Genomic DNA, 25,839 nt, shown 5'->3' on the forward strand with positions numbered 1-25,839 from the left:
GCGGGGCCGTCTGCTTCCTGTAACGGCTGACGAGGAATGTCAACACACCATAACCCAAGTTCCATACATTGGTATCTGTTTCAAACCTGTGTAAACATGTCGAGTTTTGTGCCTACGAACTACATTTTGCGGACAGCAATGGTTTTCTGTTATCATTTGAAGAAAACTGTTGCAGAATCGCATCAAATGCTTGTCAAAGCTTTCAGTGAACATGCTCTTGGGAAACCAGTGTTTCAAGCAGTTCAAAAACTTCAAAAGTGGTGATTTTGACATGAGAAACGACAAGCGCAGGAAACCACCAAAAAGTTTGAAGACAAAGAATTGCAGGTCTCATTGGATGAAGATGATACTCACTTGTGGAACATTGAATGTGATGCAAAAAAAAAAAATTTCTCTTCGGTTGAAAGCTACGGGGAAGGTGCAGAAAGTGAGAAAATGGGTTCCAGATGAATTGAATGAAAGACTGCAAGCAAATCAGAAGACCACATGTGAAATGCTGCTCACCGTATGCAAAAGAAAGTCGTTTCTCCATCGAATAGTGACAGGTGATGAAAAATGGATATATGTTGAGAATCCTAAGCACTGTAAATCATGGGTGAATCCAGGCAAACCATCAACATCCACAACAAGACCAACTTGCTTTGGAAAGAAGGCGATGCTCTGTGTTTGGTGGGATCAGAAGGGAGTAATGTATTATGAGCTGCTAAAACCTGGTGAAACCATTAACACTGATAGCTATCAACAGCAAATGATTGTTTTAGATAGAGCATAACATGAAAAATGACGGGAATATGGAAAAAGGCAACAAAATCATATTGCTACGTGATAAAGCGCCATCACACAGCAAAACAGGCCAAGGAAACGATTGAGGCATTCAGTTGGGAAATACTAGGGCATGTGCTTAGTCTCCAAATTTGGCTCCATCTGATTATCACCCATTTGCATCACTGGGAGACACACTCAATGAATAACGCTTCAAATCGCATGAAAATGTACAAAAATGGCTCACTGACTGGTTCGCTTCAGAAGAAGAACTGTTTCTTTGGTGTGGCATTCATAGCCTGCTGGAGAGGTGGGAGAAATGTATAAATAGGAAGTTGCCAATCTTTGCGTCACTTAGAAATCTTATCAAGATCTGGCTGAATATTTATGCAGCTTCTTTCAGACAATACTTCATTATAGATAACTGCATCATCTGCAAGAAGTCTAAGATTACTATTCATATTGTCTAGAAGATCACTAATATAAAACATGAACAGCAAGGAATCCAACACACTTCCCTGGGGCACACTCGCAGTTACTTCTACATCTCATGAAATACCAATCACCAACTTTCTTCTCCGAATACGAAAATATTTTGTTGACACCGACCTACATAGGGAGAAACGATCGCCACTATAAAATAAGGGAAATCAGAGCTCGTACAGAAAGATATAGGTGTTTCTTTATGTGTGTTATACGAGATTGGAATAATAATGAATTGTGAAGGATGGACCCTCTGCCAGGCACTTAAATGTGATTTGCAGAGTATCCATGTAGCTGTCTCACTATTGACTTCCTGCCTAAAAGGATGTGCAGAGAGTAGACAAAAACATGGAAACACCAAAATCACAACACATTGCCATGCCTAATATAATGTAGGAAAACTATTGCCATTCAAAACAGTAGTGGCTGCCCTGACAACTTGGAACACAGTATGACCTCTTTGTCAGTGCACTCCTGCTTAATCTCTGATGTGTCCACATGCATGATGCCACTGCATGTTTCTATTCCTTGACCACAGGTAAGGGTATGGGGGATTTCATATACAATATGATACTCAACTAACAGTTTTTGACTTCAGCAGGTTGGTGGCTTGCTATGACGTCACTATTGCTTCTTGAAATTTTGTAGGTAGCAGGAGTAAAAGGCTATTTACAACTTGAACAGAAAGCAGAAGGCAGCTATAAGAATTGAGGGGCATGAAAGAAAGACGTGGTTGAGAAGGGAGTGAGACAGGGTTGCACATAACCCCAATATTACTCAGTCTGTACATTTAGTAAACAGTAAAGAAAACCAAAGAAAAATATGGAGTAGGAATCAAATTCCAAGGAGAAGAAATAAAAACAGTGAGGTCTGCTGATGACACTGTAATTCTGTCAGAGACTGTATACGATTTGGAAGAGCAGTTGAAAGGAATGGGCAAGGTCTTAAAAGTAGGATATAAGATGACAATCAATAAAAGCAAAATAAGGATATGTACACAAATTTAATCAGGTGGTGATGAGGGAATTAGATTAGGGAATGATACCCTTTAAGCGGTAGATCCATTTTGCTATTTGGCCAGCAAAATAACAGATGACCTGGCAATGGCAAGAACAGCATTTCTGAAGGAAAGAAATTTAATATCAAATAGTTATTAAGTCTTTTCTGAAGGTATCTGTATGAAGTGCAGCTATGTACAGAAGTGAAAGATGGAAGATAAACAGTGCAGACAAGAAGAGAGTAGAAGCTTCTGAAATGTGGTGCTACAGAAGAATGCTGAAGATCAGATAGGTAGATCATGTAAGTACTGAAGCAGAACTGGCGAGAAAAGAAATTTGAGGCAGAACCTGACTAGAGGAAGAGATTGGTTGATTAGACACGTTCTGAGATATCAGGGATCATCAATTTAGTATTGGAGGAAAGGGTGAATGGTAAAAATCATAGAGGGAGACCAAGAGATGAATGCAGTGAGCAGATTCAGAAGGAAGTAAACTGCAGTAGTTATTGGGAGATGATGAGGCTTCCAGAGGACAGAGTACCCTGTACATCTGCATCCAACCAGTCTTTGGATAGAAGACCATTATTGTGTAACAGTGACAGTTCCTTTAGAAGTTTATTTGCAAAAACTTTATACCAGGAGGTTCTCTCCCATCATGCATTTTTCTGATGGATATGTATCCATGACATGCTACTTCAATTATTCTTCTTAACTTGAGCCACAGTTCTTCAATCCAGTGAAATGTTTCAATTTCCTTCCAGAGATGTGACATTACATACTGCCTCTCTATTTAGTTAAATGAACATATCAATCTTCCTACTTATTTTAGTTGTCCTTTGTGCTTTAGTAATCATTGTTGCTACAACCACTGTGGTCACCTACACCAATTCCAATGTGGACATCTTCAAATAGGTCATGTATATTTGTTCTCTAAGATCTAATATATCAGTCATGAGTGGGTTTCGGAACTCTGTTCTGAGCAGTTTTCAAATGAAGCATTAAGTGTTGTTTCACTTAATGTATTGGTGTGCTCACCACTTACAAACTGTAACTATCACAACTGACTGTTTATTGATCAAAGTCTCCAATGACAGTATGACTGGGGTATATATGTACAAGAGAGCTTAGGTTTCCTCTAAATTTTTTGGTAATGTCTGGGGATGAGTCTGACAATCAACTGAAACACCCAATTATAAGTTTATGTAAACCCTTGATACAGAGTCTTGACCAATCTTTTATCTCGGTGGATTTCAGTTTGTCTACTGCACCAGACCCATCGCCTCTATTTTCCACTTGCCTTCCCTTTATATATAGACATTCATTTATTGGAAAACTCTCATTGCTAGCAATTTAGACTTCTTAGCTGATTTTTACATCTAGTATTGTGTGAGCTCCAGCACTACTTCTGAATATTTCGGCAACTGGTCACTAGGATTTCAATCGAATTATCTGTGTGTGGGTGGAGGGGAAGGAGCATTTTGTTGGGTCTTACATTAATACTTCAGGCTCTCCTATAACTATTATAATCTCTGATGTGTAGTGCACCACTGATCCACATAGAGGGCACTACAATTCTCAGCAATATGGTCCCAGTACAAGAGATTGTAGCCTAATTTATCATAGAAAGAATATTTGTAATGTTTAGTTCAAGCCTTCTACTCAGCCCAAAACAGGGAGGAATCTGCTTGGGGACAATGATGCTAACTGTGAGCAGTCTGCAAGTAATGCTGACCTCAACCTAATCTGCCAGTCGCTGGAGCGATTCAAGTATGACCTTGAAGCTCAGACAAAAGGCATCGTTTGTTCCAATGTACACCACTGTATGCAGTTTGTTGCATGCTGTTTCCTCAATGGCAGCCAGAACAGCCTCTTCAAGATCTTGATTGGGGCCTCCAGGTCCCTTTAGTACTTGCTGAAACCAACTGCACTAATATTCAATCAGATCTTGACCCAGCTAGCACTCAAGCTTATTTCAAGGTGGATATTGGGTTTAGTTCAGTTGAAAATTCAAGATTGGAAAATCAACCTGTTACACAGCTTATTTCAAGGTGGATATTGAGTTTAGGTTCAGTTGAAAATTCAAGATTGAAAAATCAACCTGTTACACAGTTTACATCAAGCTGTAAAAATTTAGCTTGAATTAAAATAATTTTCCTAAGCTTGAAATAAACTGTAATTTCCCTGGAAGGCTGTACAGCAAATGCGCACACAGCATAGCTTCCATAGACATCCACGGGAAGCACCACAAGCGTTTATAAGCCTTGCACTGACTCTGCTAGGTTTATGGCCATTTTACCTTTGTGACACGCATTAATGATTGTTGACTGTTGTGAAGTTTGTTTTATACTGGAAAATAGTTCGGTAAGTGTGTGGCGTCTCGTGCCTTACTGCTACACCGGGTCTGAAGAGGATATATAGTGTATTACAGGTATGTTGGTGCATTTTTCTCTAGTGGTACGTTAATAGTACAAATGTTAAATACTATTACGTAACGTAAAGAAATATCATATTCTTTTACGTAGAAAAATTGGGCCTGGATGAAAGTGAAATGGATTACCAGCTAAGAATACATATTACAAGTTGTTCAGTAAAAAGAGGTCATTTTAAACTAGCTCTCTAGTACGTGGCACCAATAAATTAAAACTTAATGTTATTTTACCTTTTTAAAATCTCGCCTTTTTATATATATCACCCTATTACATTTATTTACTTGTAAGTACTCGCGTGTGTCACACCATGAATGAATAATCGTGAAGTGCGAAAAGTTTTCTTTGTGAATACAAATAGTAATGACATGGTGAACGGGAAAAAGTACATCAAGAACCAGTCACTACATAGGTGTCAGTCTTTTTTTATTTACTTAGCTTTGACTGCTCTTTAATTGCGGTAATATGAAATTTCTTCCCGTTAGTATGACACTCTTGTACAAAGTAAACATACTCAAAAAATTCAAGTCAAAGAAGTCTTAAAGTTGGGACAACAGTAAAATCAGAGTTGCAGTCTGTTATTACGCCATCAGTCTTGAGAGATTTTGTTGAAGCTGTTAATTCTTTCTGTGGTGATGGACACAAAATTTCTTGTGACTCACGCTTGGCAAAAGTTAAGCGTATTCATAATAAGCGTAACATTACTTTTCATATTTAGGTTGATCAGTTTCAACTTTTTACATTTGTTATGTTTAGGTGTGACTAACATTTTCTTTTACCTGTTACAGAATCATTATGCCGGCAGAAGTCAGCAAAATTTGATCCTGCTCTGGTCTGTGTGCTGGGGCCGGAGGGGCTTCAGAATAATTAAATTTTGAAATAAAACAATTTTAAACACTTTGAAAATAAAAATTTTTAAACATAAATGTCTTGATAATTTTTGTCACACCATTTCCATTCTGATATTTATTTAATTAATTAGGTTCAATAAATTCAGATTAATAATTATATAGCTTAAAACAAGCTGTAAATACCAGGCTGTATTCCACGTGTGTAGATACAGCTGGAGCCAAACTTGATAAGTCAAGCTTGAAATATAGCTTGAACTCTGCCAACTTTGATGTTTGTTTCAAGCTCGAATCCAACTAACAGGACTGAATATTCCAGCTTTGATCAAGCTTATATACTTGAACTTTACATCTGGAAACAAGTTTGAAAACGGCTTACTGTGCTATCTGGGGATAAGTTTTCAAAACGATGTTATGACTGGCATCTTGCTTTTTACCTTCTGAAATGAAAAACCGCAACTTTACAAAACAAAAAATAAAGCTATCATCACAACAACAATGGGTCACAACTGGATTCAGTCCACTCATAGAAATACTTGGTACGGCAATTTGTAGGGATGAGAAAAATAACATAGTTTCAGTTTTGTAGGGACATGAAATATAACATAGGTTCAGTTGTTGGTATAGCAAGTGGCAGATGTCAATTACTAGCATACATGGAAAGTGCAGTCCTTCTATATAGAAAGCTGCTTAGAAATCACTCGTGAAACTCATCCTAAAATATTGCTAAATCGTATGGGATCTGCACCAAACTGGCGGATACTGAACATCTAGAAAAGAGGGCAGCATGAATTTTAATATGTTCGATGACACAAGGTAGACGATCACAAAGACACTGGTAGATACTTTAAGACAGACGTCAACTATCACGTGAAGGCCGATTTACGAAGTTTCAACTACCAGTTTTTAGTGAAGAATCTGTGAATACATCGCAACGTTACAGAACATGCAGACAAGAGTAGACTAATTACATCGTGCGCGTAGGCATTCAAGCAACATTCTTCCCGCACTTCGCAAACAAATAGTACGAGTAGTCAAAATAATGGTGCAATGGGGAGTACCCTTTGCCACTAACTTCGCAGTACTTTGAGATGCAAACACAAAATGCTACAGATTTTGAACACGCCGTTTTTTCTTTGATAGAAACGAAAATTGCATATGATGTGTAGTGAAAAGGTGTTAGTTGTGCAGTGGGTGTGGCCCAATATCTGAAACGATTAAAAGATAACATAACACGAGAAGTGAGATCACAGAAAATGCTACAGTAATCATACTTCAGCAAATGTCTCTACAAGCAACTGACATACAGCCGCTTACAATACAATTATTCCTGATTTTAGTGTGGATTGTGATAATTACCTCAAACAGGAGCAACAACCTTTTCTTTTCTTCTTTTTAGTTCAGTATTATCGGATGTCCAATAATGAGCAACTAACACTTGGCACGAAACTATATAATCTTCATAATGCGATCTAAATATGTTAAAAACAGACTGCCGTCTCAGATGTCCTGCATGAATTTTCGAAACATTGGTGTTATTGGTACTAATGGATTAATGAACTGCATATACACTTCACCAGCTCAACACAAAAAGCAAAAACAATACCTCACAGTCCGCTAAGCTTTCCCGCCCAAATTCACAGTATCGATATACGTGGTCGCAAATTCTCCTAATGTATATCGCAATCACTTCGATTTATCAACTTCGATGTACGTGGCGTTAATCTGGTATATTATCTCTGGTTCGGACTAGTATATACAGAACTTGTGTGTAGTGGTGATGTGTGATTGTTGACATTTCTATAACATGCAACATTTCTGTTGACACTTCTGTCGAAAGAAAAGTATGGGGTGGCGTGACATTTCTGTTTTAATTTTACATGTACAATTTCAGATTTTTTGTGCTTTGCATGGGGGCGGCATCCAAGCAAATGAAATAATTGCATTCGGCCAAAGTCTTAATAGACTAGAACCCAATAAAGTTTCAGCTGGCAGTGATGCAGTTAATGCAATTAGAAATAAAAGAAGCCCAGTTGTGATTCCATTATTACATGATGAACATTGTAAACTGGATTTACAGAGATGGTGCGGTAATCTCCCAAACAACGATGACTTGACGGTGCTGGAATGCATACAGTCTTTCAAGGTGAGAATTTACACCATTTTTTTTTTATTTGGCTACACGCACATCCATTCAGTAATTATATTGTCGCTTTGTTTACATTTGAAATCTGACAGGTGTAGTTGGTACCATTATGTTTATATCAGTTGCTTTGTCGTTACCATTACTTTCACTGCCTCTCAGACGTGGAACTTGTTAAGCTTCATGTACCGATTAATTTATATTCAACCATGACATTTTGGACCGTCAGGTCCCATTTTCGGTGAGCTGTAACCGAATATCACATGTCATATTGCCGGCCTTCTTTTCAGGCCTTCGGGAATAGCAGAATATAAGAAGGTAACACACTGAAACAGTATAATTCATTTACGGAGTAATTAGTCCCCCCCCCCCCAATTCGTTTATTTACTAGTAAGCATTTACGGTGTAATAGCCCCCACCCCCATACCTTTATTTACTAGTATGGTTTTCAACTGGGATATTTTGACTATAAAAACTTTAATAAAGTAATTATCACGAAGGTCTCAATTTTCAATCTTAATTAGTGGTTTGATTCACTCAGCTATACTAGGTGCGATGGCACCTAGAATTTTCTTGTTGTGAGAGACGAAAATAGGAAGAAAAAGAAAGTCGTAATTCTCTTTCTGACTGGGTGGTTTTGTGGTGCGGTATATTCAGCAACAAGCTCACCGCATTTTACAGACGTCATCATATCTTATTTCGTCTAGAACATCTAAAGAAACAGTTGAGACACTGTTGGGTACCGGTACAAATGGGGATTTGCACACGATTACAGCAGTGGATCAGGGTGGCTTGTGTGGAACAAGAGACTGTGGTCTGCAAAACTAAGTACACATTCATGAGGAAGTTTATTTCAGCCAGAGATATGAAAGAAAATGCTGCTTACTTCCCCTCAGAATTTGATGTTATTGTATAGTACATGGATTCCTCCCCAACTGTAATGTCCCACAAGTGTCTCTTTCTTGTGACATACATCAATCATGTCAACTGAACCTACCAGTACCAGACATCTGCTTCATCGTTTAGCATAATGATAATATGGCATATGACATTAGATGTGCTGAAACAGAACATTGAAAAAATTTCTTTACTGTCAATATTGCTGTTTTGGAATGGAGATTGCAGTGACATACTGATGTGTAACATAACCCAAGGCATAGGTTAGATTGAAAGGTGACAATTTAGTTTGAACTGACCAAGCAGTATCAAATGCTGTGGCTAATCCCAAGAATCTCTACACCACATATTATAAGGGGTAAATCACTTTGCAAATGGTAGCTCAGATTATAATTTGGCTTGGATCTGACTATCTATTTTGAATAATGACACAATATAACAAAATTTATCCAATTTATTTGCTTTTACACATAGTGTGTTAAGAAGAAAGACTTGGCTAGTTTGGTCATCAAGGTTCTAATTCTGGAGTGCTTTTTTCTGTCCCTCCTCCAAATGGTTATTTTATTCCTCTGTAATTTTATTTTACTGTGACCACGCATTAATTTACATTAAGCTCTGATCATCACTTTTTTTTATGACATTGACCGAAACAATCAGGTCTCACAAGTAGGCATGGATTTTATGGACTGGCTGGCCTAAGGATATGTCTGTCTAGAAGTAATGCACATATGACTCGCCCTGTGCTAGTTGCCTGCCATGTAGCAGAAGTAGTCACTTCAGTGACATCTAGAAAATATATGTAGGGACAGATATTTCAAGCTGACGTTAGCCCTTTGTGAAATGGTAGGACTTCTGCTTCCTCAGTTATATTGAGTAGCTCCTGCTTATCTCTTTCTCTTAACTTAATATTTGCATGACAACATCGATATTTATCCTATGCCTAGCTGTAGGGCCTATATACAGGGTGTTTCAAAAATGACCGGTATATTTGAAACAGCAATAAAAACTAAACGAGCAGCGATAGAAATACACCGTTTGTTGCAATATGCTTGGGACAACAGTACATTTTCAGGCAGACAAACTTTCGAAATTACAGTAGTTATAATTTTCAACAACAGATGGCGCTGCGGTCTGGGAATCTCTATTGTACGATATTTTCCACATATCCACCATGCGTAGCAATAATATGGCGTAGTCTCTGAATGAAATTACCCGAAACCTTTGACAACGTGTCTGGCGGAATGGCTTCACATGCAGATGAGATGTACTGCTTCAGCTGTTCAATTGTTTCTGGATTCTGGCGGTACACCTGGTCTTTCAAGTGTCCCCACAGAAAGAAGTCACAGGGGTTCATGTCTGGCGAATAGGGAGGCCAATCCACGCCGCCTCCTGTATGTTTCGGATAGCCCAAAGCAATCACACGATCATCGAAATATTCATTCAGGAAATTAAAGACGTCGGCACCATCTTGCATAAACCACGAGGTGTTCGCAGTGTCGTCTAAGGCAGTTTGTACCGCCACAAATTCACGAAGAATGTCCAGATAGCGTGATGCAGTAATCGTTTCGGATCTGAGAAATGGGCCAATGATTCCTTTGGAAGACATGGCGGCCCAGACCAGTACTTTTTGAGGATGCAGGGACGATGGGACTGCAACATGGGGCTTTTCGGTTCCCCATATGCGCCAGTTCTGTTTATTGACGAAGCCGTCCAGGTAAAAATAAGCTTCGTCAGTAAACCAAATGCTGCCCACATGCATATCGCCGTCATCAATCCTGTGCACTATATCGTTAGCGAATGTCTCTCGTGCAGCAATGGTAGCGGCGCTGAGGGGTTGCCGCGTTTGAATTTTGTATGGATAGAGGTGTAAACTCTGGCGCATGAGACGATACGTGGACGTTGGCATCATTTGGACCGCAGCTGCAACACGGCGAACGGAAACCCGAGGCCGCTGTTGGATCACCTGCTGCACTAGCTGTGCGTTGCCCTCTGTGGTTGCCGTACGCGGTCGCCCTACCTTTCCAGCACGATCATCCGTCACGTTCCCAGTCCGTTGAAATTTTTCAAACAGATCCTTTATTGTATCGCTTTTCGGTCCTTTGGTTACATTAAACCTCCGTTGAAAACTTCGTCTTGTTGCAACAACACTGTGTTCTAGGCGGTGGAATTCCAACACCAGAAAAATCCTCTGTTCTAAGGAATAAACCATGTTGTCTACAGCACACTTGCACGTTGTGAACAGCACACGCTTACAGCAGAAAGACGACGTACAGAATGGCGCACCCACAGACTGCGTTGTCTTCTATATCTTTCACATCACTTGCAGCGCCATCTGTTGTTGAAAATTGTAACTACTGTAATTTCGAAAGTTTGTCCGCCTGAAAATGTACTGTTGTCCCAAGCATATTGCAACAAATGGTGTATTTCTATCGCTGCTTGTTTAGTTTTTATTGCCGTTTCAAATATACCGGTCATTTTTGAAACACCCTGTATGTGTGGTATTAGAATTAAGCCCACTGTACAACAAGCATTGATATTGGTCATATAGCATGTAGGGATCATCAATTCTTTGGTGTAGGTAATGTCATAATTTGTAGGAGTAATTACTAAGAAAACATGTTTGCAATTTTCATTAGAATTTATTGGATCACTCAATTTTGAGCTGCATGACTAGTGGGAACTTATTGAAGACTTTTGCACCAGAACACAGACCCTAATTCTGATTTGTAGACTACAGGAAGGAAAAGTCTATCCAGAACTAATTTCTTTGTCTTGTACTGTGTTTGTGTTAACCACATGATGATCAGATAGTGGAAAGTCCCAGATAGAATAACAACTGAATGTCTCCTTTGCATGATGATCTGTTTTCTGGTTTACACAATATCCTTACTGCTTGCTTTTTCCAAGTAAGTGCTGCATTTACTTTCCATTCAACATCACAGAAAGTAATTTGATATGAAAATAGGACATAAAAAGTATGCTCCAATAAAAGGGTCCGATTCTGCCTGTCTGCTTTGACCTGTGATGTAGCTGTGTTGTGTTGTGTGATGCCATTGAGGTGCGGCATGTTAGTAATGGATTGTGTTTGCAAAGGGTGTGTTAATATGTGGTTTTTGTTTCTAAATTGTTTGTGAGTGATGTTAGTGCAATATGACCTTTGTGCTGCATGTTACTTGATGTTGTGGGAGTTTGTTTTTTGCTGGCTTGGCAGTATGTTATTTCAGTGTCATTGGTTACTGGGTACCGATTTATTTTTGGTTTTGAAATTGTTAGTTCATTATGTTGTTAGTGGTTTGAAAATCGTTTTTTTATTACAGTTTTGTTTGGTACTAGCTATCTATGACAAACTGCCTATTGTCTTCTGTCTCGGGTTCTTCGGCCGACGTTCATCTAATGATTTTTCTGATGTTTCACCAGCACGAGTGGCTGGCATTGTCAAAGCTTCACCCTCCATTGCCGGTGGTGAACTGGAGCCGAGCTCGCGGGTGCAGACTATATGTACCTGGCGCGCCAATGTCCAAGGGCTTCTCCGCGGTCATTTCCGGTGCGGTTCTCCTCTTGCTACCTGCGACGGTCGTTCGCTGCAGTACGGGAAGCCAGGATCCGTTTACCTTAAGGCTTTCCTCTTTCTTGTTCAAACTGTTCGCGTGTTTTTGTATTTCTACTGCTTCTCTGAACAAGTGCGTGTGATAGTGGTTCTCTACAGCCAGAACTTCCGTGTCGGCGAATTTTATTACATGGTCGGTCTCATTCAGTGCGTGTTCTGCCATGGCCGATTTCTCCACCTGCCCCAACCTGCAATGTCGCTTATGCTCCTTGATCCTGACATAAACTTTGCAGATTGGGGCAGGTGGAGAAATCGGCCATGGCAGAACACGCACTGAATGAGACCGACCATGTAATAAAATTCGCCGACACGGAAGTTCTGGCTGTAGAGAACCACTATCACACGCACTTGTTCAGAGAAGCGGTAGAAATACAAAAACACGCGAACAGTTTGAACAAGAAAGAGGAAAGCCTTAAGGTAAACGGATCCTGGCTTCCCGTACTGCAGCGAACGACCGTCGCAGGTAGCAAGAGGAGAACCTCACCGGAAATGATCACGGAGAAGCCCTCGGACGTTGGCGCGCCAGGTACATATAGTCTGCGCCCGCGAGCTCGGCTCCAGTTCACCACCGGCAATGGAGGGTGAAGCTTTGACAATGCCAGCCACTCGTGCTGGCGAAACGTCAGAAAAATCATTAGATGAACGTCGGCCGAAGAACCCGAGACAGAAGCCAATAGGCAGTTTGTCAACAAGTGGCCACGAAAGCCTCAACAATTTTGTATCTATCTATGTATGTTCCGATGAAGTTTACTAGTCATTGGTTGGTTGCTGATATGAGTAACATTACGGCGTATGCAATTAAAGTTCTCCAGTTATGTGGCTATTTGGTGGAAGGTTTAAGTGTCAGCAGTGACTGCGAATTTGACATTGAGCTAAGTCTCTTCATCTCAAACCAGGTACAGGTGTATGTGGCAATGTTTTCAATGTGTTTCAGTAATGGTTATGTAGGTCAAATGAAATTTTTTTATTCCAGATCGTTTGGTGTTTCGTGTTTGGTTTATTCTCGAGGATTTCCTGTTTGTTATTTTTCGGTATTGTTTGCTGTAGAATGATGCCTTTCTTACTGTATATTTAGCTTGTCCCCACCGGAGACCCTCTACTTTCCACACCATTAATTTCACTTTATTGCTGAAGTTAAATCTTTTGCATGGTTAATTATCTTTGTTCGTGGGTATATTTAGTGACCTTACGGGTGCCATTTTGTATACACTGGCAATAGGGAGTGTCCGCCATCTTGATGACGTCACAGGTCAAAAAGCAGACGGGCAGAATCGGACATGTCCATGTTGCCAAAAATCGTATTAAGTATGATGTGCACAGGCAGATTGGCAACTACCAAAAGTTTAAGTCTGAAAGAAGTGTAGAACCGCGTAAAGCAGTACTGATCCGCAAGTCTTATGATAAATAATAAATTGAAGAAAGATAAATTTAAGTTCTGAGCGGTTGTAGATCCAGAAAACACTTACGACACTATTGAATAGAATACACTAATTGAAATTATCAGAAATACAGTACAGAAAGCAAAAGGTTGTCAGCAAATTGTAAAGAAACCAGACTTCAGTTACAAGAATCAGTGCTGCTTCAACTTGTTTTTTAAAATGTGCTCCACTGACCCTCTCAACATTCCTCCAGAACCTCATCAACTTCTCCCCCATTTGCTTCACCTGGTCTTACTCAACCCATCAAGCCACCTTCCTAGGTGTTGACCTCCACCCCATAGATGGCTACATCAGTACCTCCATCCATATCGAACCTACTAACCACCAGCAATATCTCCACTTTGACAGCTGCCACCCATTCTATACCAAGAAGTCCCTTCCATACAGGCTAGCCACCCAGGGTCGTCCCATCTGCAGTGACAAGCAGTCCCTCTCGGAATATACCGATGGTCTCACTGAAGCCTTCACTGACTGTAATTATCCTCCCAACCTTGTACAAAAACAAATCTGCCATGCCTTATCTTTCCAGTCTCCCACCGCCTCCCAAAATCCCACAGTCTGGTCACAGAAGAGCATTCCCCTCATACCTCGGTACCATCCACGACTGGAGCAACTGAATTACGTTCTCCGCCATGGTTTCGAGTATCTCTCGTTGTGCCCTGACATGAGAAGTGTCCTGCCCACTACATTCCCACCCTTCCTACAGTGGTATTCCGATGTCCACTGAACCTACACAGTATACTTGTCCAGCCTTACACAACCCCTGCTCCCAATCCCATTCCTCATGGTTCATACCCTTGTAATAGAACTAGATGGAAGACCTGTCCCATACATCCTCCTGCCACCAGCTACTTCAGTGTGGTCACTAACATCACCTATCCCATCAAAGGCAGGGCTACCTGTGAAACCAGTCATGTGATTTACAAGCTAAGCTGCGACCACTGTGAAGCATTCTCTGTAGGGATGACAACCAACAAGCTGTCTGTCCGTATGAATGGCCACCAACAGACTGTGGCCAAGAAACAAGTGGACCACCCTGTTGCTGAACACACTGCCAAACATGGTATCCTTCATTTCAGTGACTGCTTCACAGCTTATGCCATATGGATCCTTTTCACCAACACCACCTATTCTGAACTGTGCAGGTGGGAACTATCCCTGCAATATATCCTATGTTCCGGTAACCCTCCTGGCCTCAACCTTAGTTAGTCACTGTCCTCACCCATCCAACCCTCTCCCTGTCCCCATTTGAGGACTACACAGCCATTATTTCACCACCACACCCAGTCTTTTTATTTCTCTCCTTTCCGCTACTTCCCCCCGGCCCCCTCCGCATCTCTCCCCTGCCCTCCGTCCGAACTGCAGCACTTCACTGTCTGCTACACCCACCATACTATCCCTCCCCACCTAAGCCTCCTCCTTACCCCCATCCAGCTGCCACTCCCATCATGCACTGGTGCTGCTACTTGCATTGCAGTTTCAGTTGCCTGAGACTGCAGTCATGTGTGCGAGTTGCGTTTGTGTGAGTGTGTGTGGGTGTGTGTATGTGTGCCTGTTGTTGACAAAGGCCTTAATGGCTGAAAGCTTTAATTGTGTGAATCTTTTTGTTGTGTCTATCTGCGACTCAGCATCTGTGCTATATGGTGAGTAGCAACTTTCCTTCTCTAATATTGTTACATTCCGTTGACTGATTAGTCATTTACACTGTTGGTGTCTTCAGAATTTGAGCCCAGAAAAATCCACAGTGTACAGTACAGAAGTACTGCTATTCAGAAATCACTGGAGTGCATGAGATATGATCACGGTGAAAATTATCTCATCTGCTCAAAATCCTGAAGGACATGAGTAGTGGTTATTTAGATGTAACTAGCAGCAAAAATAACCTGGATGATTAATGACATGCTACAGCTACCAAAAAATTGGAAGGTTGTAAATTTCTGCTAGGTATAATACACATCACATTCCTGGAAACTTGTGAATTGACCTACTGGCCAGGAACATTTGTCGAAGGTATAGTACCATGATATGTGATTTCTCTATGAGGTCTGCAGCTCATGGTCTCACGGTCGCGTTCTCACTTCTCGAGCATGGGGACTCGGGTTCGATTCCCAGCGGGGTCAGGGATTTCCACCTGCCTCGAGAGGTGTTTGTGTTGTTGTCATCATTTCATCATCATTCATGAAAGTGGCGGGATTGGACTGCGCAACAGTTGGAAATTTGTATGGGCGCTGATAACTGCGCAGTTGAGCACCCCACAGACCAAACGTCATTATCATTCTCTATGAGAACTACTACCTTTAAGTTGAATCAAGTCATGTGCTACAACAAACAGTGTTCCTGTAAATGATGTTCAACAAGACGTTGACGAAACCAAGTGTCTGGCCATGGTTAGTCGCTTTCACATTGTTCTACCAAGATGCGATAGTTTCAGCAAATAACAAATACAATGTAACTGGATAGATAAAAGAATCTAATCAACAACCGGCAGCAGAAGAACACACACATATAAAGGTTACAGAAGAGTCTTTCCTTATCATCCCATCCGGTAAGTTTTGCCTGACCTGGGGTTCTGGGTGATTTTTTTTGAAACTCTCCCCAATTCTTAACCCTCAACAGTCCTTTTCCATCACCCCTCTTCCTTCCCCATCAATACTTCTGCCATAAAAAGAAGCCACTGGCTCCAAAAGAATGGAAATTTCCTTAACCTGTGTGTGTGTGTGTGTGTGTGTGTGTGTGTGTGTGTGTGTGTGTGTGTTCCTACTGCTGCTTGGTAAGTAGATTGGCCACTGGCCAGGCTTAGTTGTAACTGTGCCTGATGGGAGCAGCGATCTGGTGCCAAGGTTTAAGGTGGAGGCATGGAGTGAGGAGAGGGGGGAGGTGACTGAATAGCAGGGTGGGGTGGGTGATGGTGTAGTGCAGCTTGTGGGAATGTGCAGGGGACGGGGTAGGGCTGCTCAGTGCTGGAGTAGGTTTGGAATGAGGGGGAGTGGTAGGAGAGAAGGGGGAAAAGGACTAATGGGTGCATTGGTGAAATGAAAGCTGTGTTGTGCTGGAGTGAGAGCAGGGACGATGACAGCTAAGTGGAGGACAGGGACTAGCGAAGGTTGAGGCCAGGGGGGTTACTGTAATGTAATCCATATTGCAGGGGAGTTCCTACCTGCACAGTTCAGAAAAGCTGGTGTTGGTAGGAAGGGTTCATCTGGTACAGTCTGTGAAGCAGTTATTGAACTGAAGCACATTGTGTTGGACAGCATTTTTAGCATTTGGATGCTCCAAATGTCTCTTGGCCACAGTTTCAGTGGCCATTGATGTGACATACAGTTAGTCATCATGCCCACGTAGAGAGTAGCACAGTGGTTTCAGATTAGTTGGCAGATCACATCACTGCTTTCACAGGTAGCCCTTTGATGGGGTAGGAGATGCATGTGTCCAGACTAGTGTAAGTAGTGGTGGGAGGATATATGGGACAGGTCTTGCATCGTGCTCCATTGCAGGGATATGAGCACGAATCAAGCGATTGTGGGTGAGGGTGGAGACCTTCACAGACCAAAATTACCTTCCCAACCTAGTCTAGAAACAGATCTCCTGTGCCTTGTCTCTCCAGTCATCTAGCACATCCCACATGCCCACTGCTTGCCCACAAAGAGTCACTCCTCTTGTGACTCAGTACCACCCAGGACTGGAGCAACCGTATCCCATTCTCCGACAGGGTTCCGACTGTTTTTCATCGTGCCCTGAATTGAGGAATATTCTAGCCACTATCCTGAAGAAGAAAAATTTGTTAACATCGAGTATAGATTTAAATGTCAGGAAGTCGTTTCTGAAAGTATTTGTATGGAGTGTAGCCATGTATGGAAGTGAAACGTGGACGATAAATGGTTTGGACAGAAAGAGAATAGAAGCTTTTGAAATGTGGTGCTACAGAAGAATGCTGAAGATTAGATGGGTAGATCACATGAGGAGGTATTGAATAGAATTGGGGAGAAGAGGAGCTTGTGGCACAACTTGACTAGAAGAAGGGATCGGTTGGTAGGACATGTTCTGAGACATAGAGGGATCACCAATTTAGTATTGGAGGGCAGCATGGAGGGTAAAAATCGTAGAGGGAGACCAAGAGATGAATACGCTAAGCAGATTCAGAAGGATGTAGGCTGCAGTAGGTACTGGGAGATAAAGCAGCTTGCACAAGATAGAGTAGCTTGGAGAGCTGCATCAAACCAGTCTCAGGACTGAAGACCACAACAACAACAATCCTTCCCACCCCTCCCACAGTGGTATTGTACAGCCCACCAAACCTATGCAATATCCTTGTCCATCCCTACTCCAAACCTACATCCAACCCATGCATCAGGGCTAATATCCCTACAGTAGAGCAAGATGAAAGACTTGTCCCATACATCCTCCCCCCACTGCCTACACTAGTATGGTTGCAGGCATCTCCCACCCCATCAAAGGCAGGGTTACTTGTGAAAGCGCCACGTGATCTACAAACCCTGCAACCCCTAGGCTACTTTCTGTGTGGGCATGATAACTAACAAAATGTCTGTTCACGTGACCAAGCGGCAGCTAAACCACCCAATTGCCGAACAAGCTGCCCAACATAATGTGCTCCACTTCAATGACTGCTTCACAGCGTCTGCTATCTGAATTATTCCTACCAACACTAGGTTTCTGGATTGGATAGCAGGGAATTCCTGCTGCAATATATTCTTTGTTATTGTAACCCCCCCCCCCCCCCCCCCCCCGTCCCCCACGGCCTCACCTTTGCTAGTCCCTGTCCTCCACTTACCTGGCCCCTTCCTGCTCCCACTGCAGCACAACACAGCCTTCTATTCCAGCTATGCACCCACTAGTCCTTTTTCCTCTTCTCTCCTCCCATTCCCAGCACCCCCCCCCCCTCCCCTCCAAGCCTAGTGCTACACCTGGCATCCCTACACTGATCCCTGCACATTCACACTAGCTGCACTACACCATCACCCACCTCACTCTGCTATGCTATTCATCTCCCCCCTCTCCTCAGCCTAGGCTTCCTCCTTAAACTACACGATCAGCTTGCTGCTCCCATCAGGAATAGTTATAACTCAGTCTGTTTGCAGAAGCAAGAGACAGTGATCGTGTATGTGTCAGTTGTGCTTGTGTGTGTATTTTCTAATTCAGAAGAAGACCTTTTGGCTGAAAGCTAAAATGTATAGCAGTCCTTTTTATTGTACTTGTCTGCAACTCGATGTTGCCTCTTTATGGTGAGTAGCTATCTGTCCTTTTCATAAGATTGTTGTTATTCTATCCTAGACTTTCTAGTGAATTACCTCTACTCTCTTGTTCAATTTTTAGCACACGTACTGATGCATACAGATACACAAAAACATTAGCCACAACAACTGTATTTTGTCGGTAACTTTATTATGAAATAACACTGTTATACAAATGTACTGATTATGGGAACTAATTTGTAAAATTTATAACTTATCTTACAAAATCCGTTTAACTTAAAGTATTACATACTAAAATAAATGAAAGAATGCTGTAAAAAAAGTGATAGATTGATTGACTGATTATACATAAACAGAGGTAAGTTAAGGTTGGAAGGAACTGGATGAGAACTACAGTATGTGTTGTATACGTTTGGAAACTTCTCTGTACTGTGGAATCTGCAACAAGGGAGGCCACTGACCAGGGTGCCATAAACAGAGTTGATTACAGTGTTGGTGCAGCATCCCACACATTGTAGCCCCCCCCAGGGGATCCACAACTCTTTTGTGGATACGTGCGTAGCGAGCACGGGACCCCGAGCTGATGTGGCCTTCCTTCCTTTCCGGGCTGCATACCTTCCCTTTCCGCATCCTTCCCCATCCCCCATCTTCGCCACCCCCCCCCCCCCTTCCCCTCTGGCTCTTTCTTTCCCTTTCTCTGGGGTTATGGTTTGTGCCTACGTCCGGAGACGGACGCTTGTACATATACTACATTCTTCGCCTTCCTTCCTTGCTTGTAAGTCTTCATCCTTCCTTTGTCCTTCTCTTTTCCTTACCTCTTCTCTCTACCTTCTCCGCTGCGGCGTTTGAGACCTCTCTTCTTTCCTTTCCCTTTCTCTTTCTTCCTCCCTGTGCGTGTCTGAAGGCCAACCCACGCACTTCCATGCGTAGCCGGTGACGGGGTAACGCGTAATTCCCCGCCCCGGGTAGACAGGTAGGACACGTACGTACCCCCTGGTAACGGCCAGGCCCAGGGAGGGGTGATTACCCGAGCTGATACCTTCCGAAAGTGCCGATTGGTCCCTCCGTCCGTTTGTCGGGAGGTGTGACCTGAGGTGTGAACAATCACCTAAGGCGGGAGTGCCCTCAGAGAGGGCCCCCACAAGGGAGGAGCGCGCCATCGGAGACGCCGGTAATCATGGGGGATTCTTCCGCAATGGTTTCCTCACCTTCCACTATGTCTGCTCACAAACGTAAGTTCACTGAGTCTCAACCACAGTCAGTTCTTCCATTGTTGCCACAGTTCCTTGTTGTTTCTCGGTCTGACGAAGGTCATGACTTCTCCACGGTCAACCCTTTCATTATTCAGAAAGGTGTCGACGCAATTGCAGGTCCTGTAAAGTCTTGTTCCAGATTACGGAATGGCACCCTGTTGTTAGAAACAGTCAGTGCCCTCCAGGCACAAAAATTGCTGCGTACGTCACTACTACACACCTTCCCTGTCCGGGTGGAACCGCACCGTACCTTAAATTCCTCGCGTGGAGTCGTTTATACACGCTCCCTCGATGGACTGTCTGACGAAGAAATTCAGCACTACCTGTCTGACCAGGGCGTAACGGCTGTTCATAGGGTTTTGAAACGGGTTGACACGAACATCATTCCAACCCGCACTGTCTTCTTGACATTTGACAAAGTTCAACTACCATCGAAAATCAAAGCCGGCTATGAGATGATTTCCGTTCGCCCTTACGTCCCGAACCCTACGCGTTGCTATCGGTGCCAGTGGTTCAATCACACCAGCCAGTCCTGTTCCAATCCGGCCAAATGTGTTACGTGTGGCAGGGATGCCCATGAGGGTGCTTGTCCACCTCCATCCCCTCACTGCATCAACTGTATGGGTGACCACGCCGCTTCCTCTCGAGATTGTCCCGTTTTTAAGGACGAAAAGCTCATCCAGGAAATTAGAGTAAAGGAAAAAGTGTCGACCTTTGCTGCTCGAAAATTATTCGCCAGTCGACAGCCCACCGTGCCTCAGAAAGGAAAATACAGCACTGTCCTTGCTTCTCCTCGGCCAACAAAGGAGGCGGCCACGCAGACTTGCGACCTCACCTTTAGTGCCACGGTCGTCAGATCGGCCAGCGCAAAGATCGCCCGTTCAACCTCACCACTTTCGCCTGCCCACTCTCTGGCTCACCCTCCGTCGAGTTCTGCTAAATCTCGAGCCCAAAAGTCAGACACCAAGCCTTCGAAAAAAGAGCATACTCGTGAAGAGTTTTTACGTACGGCAGCTTCCCAACCATCGGTTCCGCCTTCCTCTAAACATCATACTTCCAAGAAGGCTACAAAGAAACCCAGTTCCTCTCCTTCTCCACCAAGGCGTGTCCCATCTACAGTACCACCTGGCGGAAGTCGCCCTCGGCCGTCTTCTGTGTCGCCGAGGCGCACTGCTGGCGGCCGATCAACCGGCCGGTCGCTGGTGGCCGGAGCTGCTCCTGACCAACCTATGGATCAGGATCTTCTGCCTTCGGCTGAATGCCATTCCATGCTGTCGGTCGCAAGCTCAGAGCAGTCGTTGAGTTGACAGCGACCTTGGTCACATTCCTCCATTTTCTGTTCACCTTATGTCCATTATCCACTGGAATATCCGCGGTATTCGAGCCAATCGGGATGAATTGTCGATCCTCTTACAATCCTACTCGCCGGTCATCTTCTGTCTTCAGGAAACAAAGCTGCGTCCCCATGACCGCTTTGTTCTCCCTCATTTTCAGTCCGTCCGATATGATCTCCCCTCTGTTGAAGGCACTCCAGCACATGGAGGCCTCATGATTCTTCTCCATGAAACCGTCCATTATCACCCAATCCATTTAAACACTTCCTTCCAAGCTGTCGCCGTCCGTCTTTCCCTTTCCGGCTACACGTTCTCTCTTTGTAGTGTATACATTCCATCGTCCACACCAATGGCACAAGCTGATCTCCTTCATCTTCTTGGTCAGCTTCCACCCCCATATTTGCTGGTTGGGGACTTCAATGCCCACCACCCGCTTTGGGGATCTCCACATCCTTGTCCACGTGGCTCACTATTGCTAGACGTCTTCCACCAAGCAGATCTAGTTTGCCTCAACACTGGGGTCCCTACGTTTTTGTCTGCCTCCACGGCAAATTTATCTCATTTGGACCTTGCGGTCGGTACTGTTCCGCTAGCTCGGCGCTTCGAATGGTTCGCCCTTGGTGATACACACTCGAGTGACCACTTTCCATGTGTCCTTAGACTGCAGCCTCAACGGCCATATATGCGCCCGCGACGCTGGAAGTTTGCTCAAGCCGATTGGACACTTTTTTCGTCTCTAGCGACATTCGATGACCGTCACTTTCCCAGCGTCGACGATGAGGTCACACATATTACCGACGTTATTCTTACAGCTGCGGAACATTCAATACCACGCACCTCCGAATTGCCCCGGCGCCCCCCAGTTCCTTGGTGGAATGAGGCATGCCGTGATGCATTACGTGAGCGGCGACGTGCTCTCCGCGTTTTCTGCCACCATCCTACTTTGGCCAACTGTATCCGCTATAAGCAGCTCCGAGCGCGATGCCGTCGTGTCATCCGCGATAGCAAGAAGGCAAGCTGGAAATTCTTTATTAGCTCATTTAACACCTTCACTCCCTCCTTGGAAGTTTGGAGTCGGCTTCGACGGTTCTCAGGTGCGCCTAGTTTCTCCCCGGTCTCTGGGCTCACTGTCGCGCATGACACATTAGTGGACCCCGTCGCAATTTCTAACTCGTTGGGTCAGCACTTTGCCGAGATTTCGAGCTCTTCAAATTACCCGCCAGCGTTTCTCCCGAAGAAACGTGCAGCGGAAGTGCAACCTCTTGCTTTCTCCTCTCAAAATCGCGAAAGCTACAATACTGTTTTCTCCTTGCGGGAACTCCAACATGCACTCTCTTCTTCTCGCTCCTCCGCCCCAGGACCAGATGGTATCCACGTCCAAATGTTGCTGCATTTATCAACCCATAGTCTGCGTTACCTCCTTCGCCTTTATAATCGAATTTGGACCGACAGTACTTTTCCCAGACGATGGCGGGAAGCTATCGTCGTTCCTGTTCCGAAACCTGGAAAGGACAAACATCTCCCCTCTAGCTATCGCCCCATTTCTCTCACGAGTAGTGTCTGTAAGGTTTTGGAGCGTATGGTGAATTACCGGTTAGCGTGGTGGCTGGAATCCCGCAGTCTTTTAACACCTGCCCAATGCGGATTCCGAAAGCATCGTTCTGCAGTTGACCATCTTGTTGCTCTCTCCACTTATATCATGAACAATTTTCTCCGGAAACGCCAAACGGTAGCAATATTTTTTGATCTGGAGAGAGCATACGATACCTGTTGGAGGACAGGCATCCTCCGCACACTGTTCTCTTGGGGCTTTCGAGGCCGGCTGCCCCTTTTTCTTCGCGAATTTATGGCAGAGCGCACATTTAGGGTGCGGGTGAACACTACTCTCTCCCGCACTTTCTCCCAAGAAAACGGGGTACCCCAGGGCTCCGTGCTGAGTGTTGTACTGTTTGCCATCGCTATAAATCCAATTATGGATTGTCTCCCTCCCGATGTCTCGGGCTCCCTCTTTGTGGATGATTTTGCGATCTACTACAGCTCTCAACGGACCAGCGTTCTTGAACGACGTCTTGAAGGATGTCTCGATCGCCTCCACTCTTGGAGCATCGAAACCGGCTTCCGTTTCTCTCCCAGTAAGACCGTTTGTGTTAATTTTTGGCGACGTAAGGAGTTTCTTCCGCCCTCCTTACATCTAGCACCTGTCAACCTTCCGTTTTCAGACGTCGCTAAATTCTTGGGTCTTATGTTTGACAGAAAACTGTGCTGGTCCTCCCACGTTTCCTATCTTTCGGCTCGCTGTCTGCAATCGCTTAACACCCTCCGTGTCCTGAATGGTACCTCCTGGTGAGTGGACCGAGTGGTCCTTCTCCGCCTCTATCGCGCCTTAGTGCGCTCGAAATTGGATTATGGAAGCATAGTCTACTCCGCTGCTCGGCCGTCTATTCTTCGGCGTCTCGACTCTATCCACCACTGTGGATTACGTTTAGTGTCTGGAGCTTTTTACACTAGCCCTGTGGAAAGCCTTTATGCTGAGACTGCTGAACCTCCGTTGTCCAATCGGCAAGCGGTCCTTCTAAGTCGTTATGCCAGCCATCTGTCTTCCATGCCTGCTAATCCAGCCCATGACCTTTTTTTCGACGCCTCATTTGATGTAGGGTATGCTGGCCGCTCCTTCTCCCTACTACCCCCGGGAGTCCGCTTCCGTCAACTGCTCCATTCTCTTTCCTTCCGCTTTCCTAAAACCTTCTTGACAACTTGGGGTACAGCACCGCCTTGGCTCCGTCCCCGGATCTGCCTGCTCCGTGAACCTTGTCGATTTCCCAAGGATGGTACCCCTACACTTGTTTATCGTCGGGCATTTGCTGCTCTATGTGCACAAATGACGGACGCCACATTTATTTACACCGACGGCTCGAAAACATCGTTAGGTGTAGGGAGTGCCTATATTGTTGACGACACCCCAAATCAATTTCGGCTTCCCGACCTGTGTTCGGTGTATATTGCGGAGCTTTACGCTGTTCTCCAGGCTGTCCACTACATCCGCCGCCATTGGCGGATACAGTACGTTATCTGCTCAGATTCTCTCAGCTCTCTCCTCAGTCTCCAAGCTCTTTACCCTGTGCACCCTCTGGTCCACCGGATTCAGGACTGTCTGCGCTTGCTCCATCTGGGGGGCGTCTCGGTGGCGTTCCTCTGGCTCCCGGGACACGCTGGTATCTATGGGAATGAGGCGGCCGATATAGCGGCCAAGGCTGCAGTCTCTCTTCCTCGGCCAGCTATTCAGTTGCTTCCCTTCACCGATATACGGAGCGGTTTATGTCGCAAAGTTGCTCATTTATGGCATGCGCATTGGTCAACACTTCCCAATAATAAATTGCGGGAAGTGAAAGCTCTTCCTTGCGCTTGGACCTCTTCCTCCCGAACGCGTCGTCGGGAGGAGGTAATTTTAACTCGACTCCGGATAGGGCACTGTCTTTTTAGCCATCGACATCTTTTAAGCGGCGATCCTCCCCCACTCTGTCCCCACTGCTCTCAGCTGTGGACGGTAAGACAACTTTTAATTGAATGCCCCTATTTTAATTCGTTACGCGCCCGTCTACAGCTATCGCCTGATCTATCGTCGATTTTAGCAGATGACACGCGCTCAGCCGACCGCGTTCTCCAGTTTATTAGTGCTAGTGAAATGACGTCAGTCATTTGAAGCTTTTTTTGGGGACAACCACCCCCTTTCTGTAGTGGATTTTTCAGCCTTCCTTCTGCTTTTAGTTTCTCCAATTTTATGACTTTGTTCCCATTGCTGCTGATTTTCAGTTTCGGTTTTTTTTTTTACTGTTTCCTAAGTCACAGGCTGGGCGCTAATGACCATAGCAGTTTTGCGCCCTAAAACCAAACAAAAAAAAAAAGACACATTGTAGCCACTGACACTACCTGGCACACTCACGGTTTAGCCCCCACCCCCCACTGCAGGTCCCGGGGTTAGAATAAGCCCGAGGTATTCCTGCCCATCGTACGAGGTGACTAAAATGATTTTCACATGTTTCGGCCGTTATGTGATGGTCCCCTGTAGGGTTTGACCTCCATTCTTCAAAATTTTCCCGAAGAGTGAGCCAATTGGGGAAGGGCACCTTACAAGGTGCATCGTGTCCATCGTGCATTGAGATCTTTAGCCCACTTTCTTGTCGTCGCATTGCGGTCCTGTCCATTATCCATCTCTTGGGCGAGGACACCTTCCTGGGTGCGTTTTCCACCATGCACTATGCAGTGTCGATTTCTGCGTCAACAATGACCATGGACTTCTTTGCACCTGATATCCAGCTCAGTAGCCAGTCCGATGTGGTGGGGCCACCATGTACCCTGTTGGATGTAGCTCTCTGACCACACAGGGATCGCTCTGCTGATGCCTGCGCCATTAACTCCCCACGTATGCCAAGGGGTAGATGC

At 44.3% G+C, this 25,839-nt stretch overlaps 2 protein-coding genes across 3 annotated transcripts in view; one reads left to right on the plus strand and one right to left on the minus strand.

The window, feature by feature from the left end:
- LOC126235732 (DNA primase large subunit) overlaps positions 1-7,153 on the minus strand; it is a 90,142-nt gene extending 82,989 nt beyond the window's left edge. The window contains exons 1-2 of one of the 2 annotated variants that reach the window (XM_049944510.1): positions 7,123-7,153; positions 6,876-7,025 (exon numbers count right to left, since the gene is read on the minus strand). The gene's annotated coding sequence lies outside the window, so the exon portion shown is untranslated. Of the gene's footprint in view, positions 1-6,875 lie in introns of both variants that reach the window. The other variant, XM_049944509.1, reaches the window with a different exon arrangement.
- Positions 7,154-7,281: 128 nt separating this feature from the next.
- The window catches only part of LOC126235733 (Golgi apparatus protein 1), a 160,259-nt gene continuing 141,701 nt past the window's right edge, over positions 7,282-25,839 (plus strand). The window contains exon 1 of the mRNA XM_049944511.1: positions 7,282-7,662. Coding sequence (XP_049800468.1) covers positions 7,363-7,662 — 300 coding nt within the window. The 5' untranslated portion in view covers positions 7,282-7,362. The remainder of the gene's footprint in view (positions 7,663-25,839) is intronic.

The sequence above is a fragment of the Schistocerca nitens genome, chromosome 2 (assembly GCF_023898315.1).
Source record: "Schistocerca nitens isolate TAMUIC-IGC-003100 chromosome 2, iqSchNite1.1, whole genome shotgun sequence".
Lineage (NCBI taxonomy): Eukaryota > Metazoa > Arthropoda > Insecta > Orthoptera > Acrididae > Schistocerca > Schistocerca nitens.